This window comes from Pavona decussata, unplaced genomic scaffold, assembly GCF_977016875.1.
Source record: "Pavona decussata unplaced genomic scaffold, jaPavDecu1.1 SCAFFOLD_6, whole genome shotgun sequence".
NCBI lineage: Eukaryota > Metazoa > Cnidaria > Anthozoa > Scleractinia > Agariciidae > Pavona > Pavona decussata.
Window position 1 is genome coordinate 6857501 of NW_028145430.1, and position 8645 is coordinate 6866145.

At 37.9% G+C, this 8645-nt stretch overlaps 1 protein-coding gene and 1 pseudogene across 2 annotated transcripts in view; both read left to right on the plus strand.

Moving 5' to 3' along the window:
• The window catches only part of LOC146489503 (uncharacterized), a 2407-nt gene extending 1960 nt beyond the window's left edge, over positions 1 to 447 (plus strand). Inside the window, exon 1 of the mRNA XM_085111668.1 lies at positions 1 to 447. This exon is cut by the window's left edge and continues 1960 nt beyond it. Within this exon, the coding sequence (XP_084967794.1) occupies positions 1 to 287 (287 nt within the window). The 3' untranslated portion in view covers positions 288 to 447.
• LOC146489502 (TNF receptor-associated factor 6-like) overlaps positions 1 to 1032 on the plus strand; it is a 7345-nt pseudogene extending 6313 nt beyond the window's left edge. The window contains exon 5 of the transcript XR_014865068.1: positions 735 to 1032. The product of XR_014865068.1 is annotated as a TNF receptor-associated factor 6-like (transcript). The remainder of the gene's footprint in view (positions 1 to 734) is intronic.
• Positions 1033 to 8645: the final 7613 nt, after the last annotated feature.

The following is an 8645-nucleotide window of genomic DNA, read 5'->3' on the forward strand; positions in this document are numbered from 1 at the left end:
AATGCGTTGTATACTATTTTTCATGTGATCTGTGCGATGCAGATTATGTCGGCTATACAGCCAGACACCTTTTTCAACGCGTTGCTGAGCACAAGAACTCGGCAATTGGCAAACATTTTCTTGAAGCTCACGGGAGCAAACACCTATTGAATCAGGGCCATTTTAACATCTTGAGAAAGTGTCAGAGCAAATTTGATTGTTTGGTATTTGAAATGCTGTACATCAAGAAACTTAAGCCTTGCTTGAACACTCAAACGGACTCTATACGTGCGAAACTTTTTGTTTAACCGGTAGCATTCTTCAATGCTACCATTTTAATTAATATCTATTGTCCATTTTTGTATTTATAGCCGCAATCTTGCATTTTTAATTTCACTTGATAATGATGTAATGTACATCGAAACGTCGTGTTTTTTAACCTTTTTATAATGTTTTTACGAAATGTTTTATCGCAATTTTTTATAGTCAAATTATAATAGTAATAGTAATAATAATAATAATAATAATAATGATAATTATAATAATAATAATAATAATAATAATAACAACAACAATAATAATAATAATAACAACAATAATAATAATAATAATAATAATAATAATAATAACAACAACAATAATAATAATAATAATAATAATAATAATAATAATAATAATAACCATCAACAACATAGTCACCGCTGAAATACATTGTTGTAAAAGCCAATATTCTGGGTATATTTTACATATGACAGTGTTGCACTGCGGAATGGCAGGGAGGTGTTTGTGAAACGAACACCAAAAAAAACAGTGGCTTCAGCAGGAGGATCCTTTGGGATGGGAGGAATTTCTACCGTTGGACGAGGTGAAGGCGCGCTATGTGGACGGAGATGGAGCGCTCAACATCCAAGTGACCATCCAGCTGCTTCAGTAGAGAGGTTCCTCCCTCGTTTTTTTTTTTTTTTTTTTTTTTTTAATAGACCAATCTCGATATGTTAAAATTCTAGCTTGTAAACAAGGCTTAGGGGAGTAAAACGAAACAATTATCACTCATCTCGGAGGCACATGTAAAGAGAAATATAAAAATATGTTGTTTTATTCCCCTACCTCGTTTCAAACTTCAATTTCAATATCTTACGAAAATTAAAGCAAGAGTCTTCTAGTTGTTTACTGGAAAAAGTAAGGGTTGCTTATATTCTGAACTGACCTAATGCAGTCACCACCTTTCAATGTGTTATTTGTATTGTATCCTAGAGGATGAACGTAGATTGTTACGTTGTCACAATGAGTGTTATTTCAGGAGGCCATAAATAGTCGGCCATATTTGCTCTAAAGATTTTTTTACAATAACTATCCAAATTGACGTCAGATGTAACGCGCGCGCTTTCTCAACGAAAAAAAAAAGCCAATTCCGCCCGTACTTTTTCCATGTTAGTGTAAAAAACAAATCGATGGCAGTTTTCTATGGTCTACACTTTTATAAAACCATAAAAGGACGCCATAAAATGTCCAAAACTTGGCAGTGAAACCACTCGCCTGCCGCTCCACTTGAGTTTTGAACATTTTATGACGTCATAGTATGGTCTATTTAACAATTATTCCACGAGCGCGCGTTGGATAGCCAACTAGGCGCGTAGCGCCGAGTTGGCTATAATCATATCATATCCAACAAGCGCGAGTGGAATAATTGTTTTATTAAAAACAATCAACAAATATTGCTAGATCTTACTGATTTCACTGTGCAAGAACAACCAGAAGGCAATAAATGGTCGCCATTTCTCGGTCATGGTATAATGGCTCATATACCATGACCGCTAAGCCAATCAAATCCCTCGAATTACATTATACAATGATTCAGTTTTTATAAATAACATTATTTAATCCAATCATTAATCTAAGCAAGATTCAATTATGGAATCGCGGCTAAATTTTAATGTTGTATTTTTCATTTCATAAATGGATTATTGAATCGATGAACGGAAACAATTTTTGAAGAATGCATTTGTTACTCCGCATAAGGGAGTGTTGTCTAGTTGCCGTAATGGCTCACTATGTAATTGTAATTCTCTACCAGGTTTTCCTGGAGCGGGGGGGGGGGGGGGGGGTGGCTTCTCCTTCTCCTTCTCCTTCTCCTTTTCGGGGTTCAGTCCCTTTCCTATTCATCCTTTGCAAACACTTTTGAAGCGAGAGCCGCCTGGCTGAGCCATGGCTCCCGGGGCTGCCCTCGCTCTCGGGAAGTTAAGGACTGGGCTGAGCGTCTAACAAATCTGTAATGTCCACTTAGCTTTTATTTATTCTTGATCTACGTACAATAACTGCCGGTCAGTATTACTACAGAAGAGCCAGAAGCACAATCAAATCAAACGCGACGCAAACACAAGCACAAGTACAAGAAAAGAAAAACAATTGCGCTTGTGTCTATCCTTGGGTCGAGGCCGTTTTCCCGGTAAAATAAGCATTTTCATGCTTGCGCTTGTGCTTGCGTCTCTAGTGAAAACCAGGAGTTAATTTCAGACAACAAAGGATTGTCCTGCAACATAGCAATTTGTTTTTATTGTACATAATCTTTAGATACATGTTCAAGAAATAGTTTGACATTTTTCGCAATTAGAAGTGCAAAATAAATAACATCTAATTTTTATTTCCATGTAAATAAAATAATTATGTACAATAAGGACAAAATTTCTTTTTTGCAGGACAATTCTTTGTTGTCCGAAATTAATACCTAGTTTTTTATGCGTCGATTCCGGTGCCGTCAATCTGCAACCAATCGATACCAATTTATCTATCGATTGGGTATCGATTGATATCGATTGTCATGAATTATCGATTCCATCGAGTGGATACCACGAGATTATTGCAGTTCTCGTCTGGGTTTTCCTGGAGAAGGAGGGAGGAGAGGAGGCGGGGGGGTGGGGGGCTTGGCTGTGGCCTGTGCTCTCGGAGCCCCCTCGTCTCTGGAATCCGTCCTTCTCCTTTTGGGAGGCTTCGTTCCTTCTTTCCCATTCATCCTTTGCAAACACTTTCGGGAGTGAGAGTCGCCTGGCTGTGGCATGGCTCCCGGGGCTGCCCTCGCTCTCGAAACGTGTAAGACTAGACCGAGCGCCCAATAAATCTGTGATGTCCACTTAGCCTTTATTTCTGTACAACAACTGATACAATTATTGGAAAAAATTATCCGTTAACGACGGGAACGCTTGGCCGACTTTAACTGAAATTTAGTATAATAAGATAAGAACTACGGCGTATCTAGTGAAAACCAGGTGTTCATTTCGGACAACAAAAGATTGTCCTGCAACTTAGAAATTTTGTTCTTTTTGTACATAATTGTTTATAGTAACTTTAGATACATGTTCTAAAAATAGTTTGATTTTTCGCAATTAGAATTGTAAAATAAATAACATTTAATTTTTATTTCCATGTAAATACCAATAAGGCGCCATTTCGTTTCAGTTATGAAGTTTCTTGTGTTTTGATCTGGTTCTTAAAAGGAAGTTTTTCCAATAAAACACTCTTCTCTTTATAATTGAAGATCGCTCACACATTTAATTTCTTCTAAGAAGCTAAGGTCCGTTGTTCGCTTTGCAGCCTTCTATTCTCCTGTAAATAATAATCAATTAGGCGCCATTTCATGTCAATTATGATATTGCACTCAGTAGCATTGTTGACGTTTCGATGTCTAAATATCCGATTGACCATAACTCCACCAAAGAGAACTTTGGGTGTCTTTAAAAACCTGCTAAAAATTATTTATTGTAACGTTAGCTATTCCAGTTTTTTCCCTTTTCCTAGTTTCGTTCTAGCTTTTACATTTTTAAGGCACACCTTCGTTTTATTATCGATAATTGTTTATTGTAGAAATAGTTTGGCATTTTTCATGCTGTCCATTTTCGAAGTTTTACTCATTGTTTTACATTTTCCTTGACAAAAAGTTTATAAGTACACTTAGTAGTAGATATTAATCAATAAGGCGCCTGCATGTATGTAGGAGTGAACTAAAAAAGTGAAGGCAAAATAGGTCTTATCACGGTTTTCGACGCCATTTTGACGAAAATTATTCAGTGACATCGGATTTCCATACAAACACTGTTATTCCAAGCCATTTTGCCTACTCGTCAAAATGGCGTCGAAAACCGTGATAAGGCCTATGTTTATTTCATTTAAGCCTGGTTTTCAGTATTAGCGACAAATGCACAGGCGCAACCACCAGCATAAACGTGACGCAAACACAAACACAAGGCGGGGGGGGGGGGGGGGGGGGGTGGGGGGTGCTTGGCTGTGGCCCGTGCTCCCGGAGCCGTCCTTCTCCTTTTCGGGACTCCGTCCTTTCCTATTCATCTTTTGCAATCACTTTCGGGGGCGAGAGCCGCCTGGCTGTGGCATGGCTCCCGGGGCTGCCCTCGCTCTCGGGACGTCAAGGACCGGGCCAAGCGCCTAACAAATCTGTTGATCTCTGAAATAACTGATAACTGAAACAATAATCATTGGGAAAAAATTGGCGTTAACGGGTGTTAATTTCGGACAACAAAGGACCTGTTTTATATGGATTGTCCTGCAACATAGAATTTGTTTTATTTTATATAATTGCATATAGTAATTTTAGATACATGATCTAAAGATAGTTTGGCATTTTTCATGCCTTCCATCTTTCGCAGTTTACTGTGATTAGAATTGTAAAATAAATAATGTTTAATTTCTGTTTCCATGTAAATATCAATAAGGCGCTATTTCGTTTCAGTTTTGAAGTTTCTTGTGTTTCGATCTGGTTCCAAAAAGGAAGTTTTTCCAATAAAACACTCTTCTCTTTATAATTGAATATCGCTTACACATTTAATTTCTTCTATGAAGCTAAGGTCCGTTGTGCGCTTTGCAGCCTTCTATTCCCCTGTAAATAATAATCAATTAGGCGCCATTTCATGTCAATTATGATCTTGTACTCAGTAGCATTGTTGATGTTTCGATGTCTATCATTATAATAAATGTACATATCGTTTGTTCTATGAAGGTCCGTTGTGCGTTTTGTAGCCTTGATTTAAAATGCGGCGAACTGAAAATGATTCACTCAAACTGTCAACTTATTAAACATTGAGAATGTTAACTTATCAAACATTCCAAATGTTAACTTATTAGACATTGAGAATGTTAACTTATTAAACATTCAAAATGTTAACTTATTAAACATTCCAAATGTTAACTTATTAGACATTGAGAATGTTAACTTATTAAACATTCCAAATGTTAACTTATTAAACATTCCAAATGTTAACTTATTAGACATTGAGAATGTTAACTTATTAAACATTCAGAATGTTAACTTATTAGACATTGAGAATGTTAACTTATTAAACATTCAGAATGTTAACTTATTAAACATTCAGAATGACACTTTGATTTTAACTTATTAAGTTTACGACGTAATAATTACGACGTGAAATTACTCACTAAATTGAACGTGGTACCTTTACGTCGTACTCTTAATACAACAAACATTGTAATTTTACCTTCAGAACTCCGTAATATTACGTCGAGATTTTGCGACGTAATTTTACGCGATGATAAGTTTACGTCGTGCGATCACAACGTGAATAATATGCGCTTTGAATTTTACGTCGTAAAATGACGAAATAAAATTAACAGTGTGTTTTGTTGACACGTGTATATGACATTCACAAGACGTTGACATGATGCGTAAGGATTACGTCGTAAATTTTACGGCGTAATATTTGTGACAGTAATATGACCTCCTGGACGTTCAGGAGGTGTTTGCACGTCCAAAATGTGCTCAAAGTGTTTTGAGCAGCAATGAACGCCATAGAAAAGACAAAAGTTTAAACATACTAATACTCATTGAACTTACCGTATCAGCTGCTACGCGATTTTGAACGCAAGTGGACGCACGAATCGACTCCTCTGACTCGTGGTTCTCACCAAGCTATTAAAATGAAATGAAACATCAAAGATTAGAGAAGAAACAGTATTGTGATGGATTGAATCAATGAAGGCAATAACGACCAATGCAATATAAAACTTACTTCGACATCTTGGAGTGTCAATTCTGTCAATCGCGCAAACGCCAACGGAACAAAATTCTCTGGGATTTGGACGGCTTCAGTCAACATCTCCCAGTCGCGGACAGTTAAACAAGCGCTCAAGGCAGCTTGAAGATCAACAACGTTGATGAAAAAAGCCATTTTCAACGGTACTAACGTTTTAAAAATCGGAAAAAGTTTTCCCAGCGAGTTTAAGTTGAATGAAGGAATGACGCTACCAAGAGAAAGCGCGCTTTTATTCAAACTGGCCATACAAATCTTAAGATCCAATCAGGGTGGGAATAGAGCGGGCAAGCCTGGGCATGTCTATTGTTTCCTTTGTGCAAGAGTGACGCTCATTAGTAAACCTCGACACTTCATTAGTATGGAGGAACGCATTTTTTCCCTAGGTTATAACAATGGATGACGTCATGGACTCGACGCTTAGGAATATTAATTAAGGGGATCCAAGGGGATCCAAGGGGATCCAAGGGGATCCACTAACGGGGCTTAATTTCCAACATCTATTACTACTGGTAATAACTTATTTAAATGTAAAATGTGATAGGAAAACATCACTGCTGAAACTTGCTGTCTCGCTGCCAGTGGACTGGTTGAAAGCGGCCTGGATTGAAAATTTACTCTTTTGTGGAAACATTAACAAATAAATCTATTTACTGGGAAATAACTCAGAGATAATTTCGCTCTCCTTTAAGATTTAATTTAAGGAAAGTAAAGGGCGCCAGGATAAACATCAGAACTTTGGCAACGTGGCGAAGTAAACTTTTACGGTTACTTCACGTGATTTCATGCGTGATCGCTCATGCGCACTGATTTGTCCGCCACATTTTAGACCAGTTAAGGAAACAATTGGTGCACAAAGCTGTTAGAGACAACTTGTTAATTTCAATGTAAAGTTCCCTAAGGCAGTGTTCAAAGTTGTATTGTTTAGTCACTACTCCGAAAAATATATGCATGGAAGCATTTTGCGCCGTTTCTTGAATTGGATGCAGCAAATATTTCAGCCAGCGGTGTGGTGTGTGTTGGCGTGTAGCGTATTTGAAACAGTCACTTGAGCGCTACGCTTCAAGAGAAAGAAAATGCCTAGAATACCTACAGGGTGTTTCAAAAGTTCGTGGACATTTTAAAAAGTCTATACTTCATCCAGATTTCTTATATTTCTCTCCATTTTCTTGCAGATATTAACAAATCTTATTGTTTATCGATTTTCAGAACTTTTGTTTGAGTCAGATAAAAATCACCGTTGAAATAAATATTTTCCCGCCAAAAGGTGCAAATCTGTAACGTGTGTGTTTCTGTACTTTCCCGCCATTTTTGTCTGTTTTCAGTAGCAACTACATACTGTAGATTTTCCACGTCTTGGTATAATTTTTAATTATGAACCCTAAAAATGCAGTCTATTTAAGAGCACAGGCAGCAATTCTAGGATCATCTGGAGTATCTGTTCGAGAAACGGCTAAAATAGTGCAAAAAAGCAAGAGCTGGGAAGCGAAGTGGTATTAAGGGTTTACAAGAGTTTTACGACAAGCCAAGAAGTGGTCGACCATCAGTCCTTGACAGAACGGCAAAGAAAGTTATAGAAAAAAGCAAAGTATAAAAGAGGAAATTCTACAAGAAAAATCAGCAAACAACTGAAGAACAAAGGTCTGCCTGGATCTGCACCAACAGTGTGGAGGTATATGTCAAGAAAAGGATGGAAACCTTTGAGACGAAAAAGAGCTTCCACTTTTGAGCAACAACCAGAGGAAAGCTCGCTTAGTATTCGCTTATAAATATCATAAATTTACAGCAGATGAACGGGAAAATTCTCTTTAGCGATGAGTACCTTAAAAAGGCCTTTTTCATTTTTCGAACCCTAAAAACGATAGCGTATGGGGCTCACAGGAGAGTCAAGTTCCGCCATCGTACCAATTTAAAGGAAGCGCCAAATGGATGGTTTGGGGTGGCATGACAGGCCGCGGCCTTACTTCCTGTAACTTACTTCCTACTTTCATCCCGCAAGGACAGACTGTAACGGCAGAGTATTATATCACAAAAATCTTTGAGAGAGAAGTGAAGCCTCTTTTCAGCCGAAGATCTACAACAGAAGAGCCTGTAAAACGAAAGCTTTTCAAAAACAATAGCAGTGCGACCCTCGTTCAAGATGGCGCACCAGCTCATACGGCGAAAGCAACACAGCAGTGGTGCAAGAGAAACCTCCCGAATTTTATCCAAAAAGATGAGTGGCCAGCAAATTCACCTGACCTTAACCCCATTGAAAACCTATGGAGCATCATCGACGAAGCTGCATACAGAGATCCGATCCCTAAGACGATGGGAGAACTAGAATCAAGGTTACGGAACGACTGGCAGAACATACCGCTAGCAAGCCTAAGGGAGCTAGCTCGTTCCATGCCGCAACGGCTCAAAAACGTTATACAGAACAATGGGGGCACTCTGGATATTGATGTTTCAACAGTGGTCAAAGAAAACAATGTACATAAAACTGGAAAACCTTCATTAATATCGGATTTCTAAAACTATCATTTATTTGTATTAAAATAAAGTGTCCACGAAGTTTTGAAACACCCTGTACAGTGGAAACCTTTAAGACATAATTTTAATTCACGTCGGTAA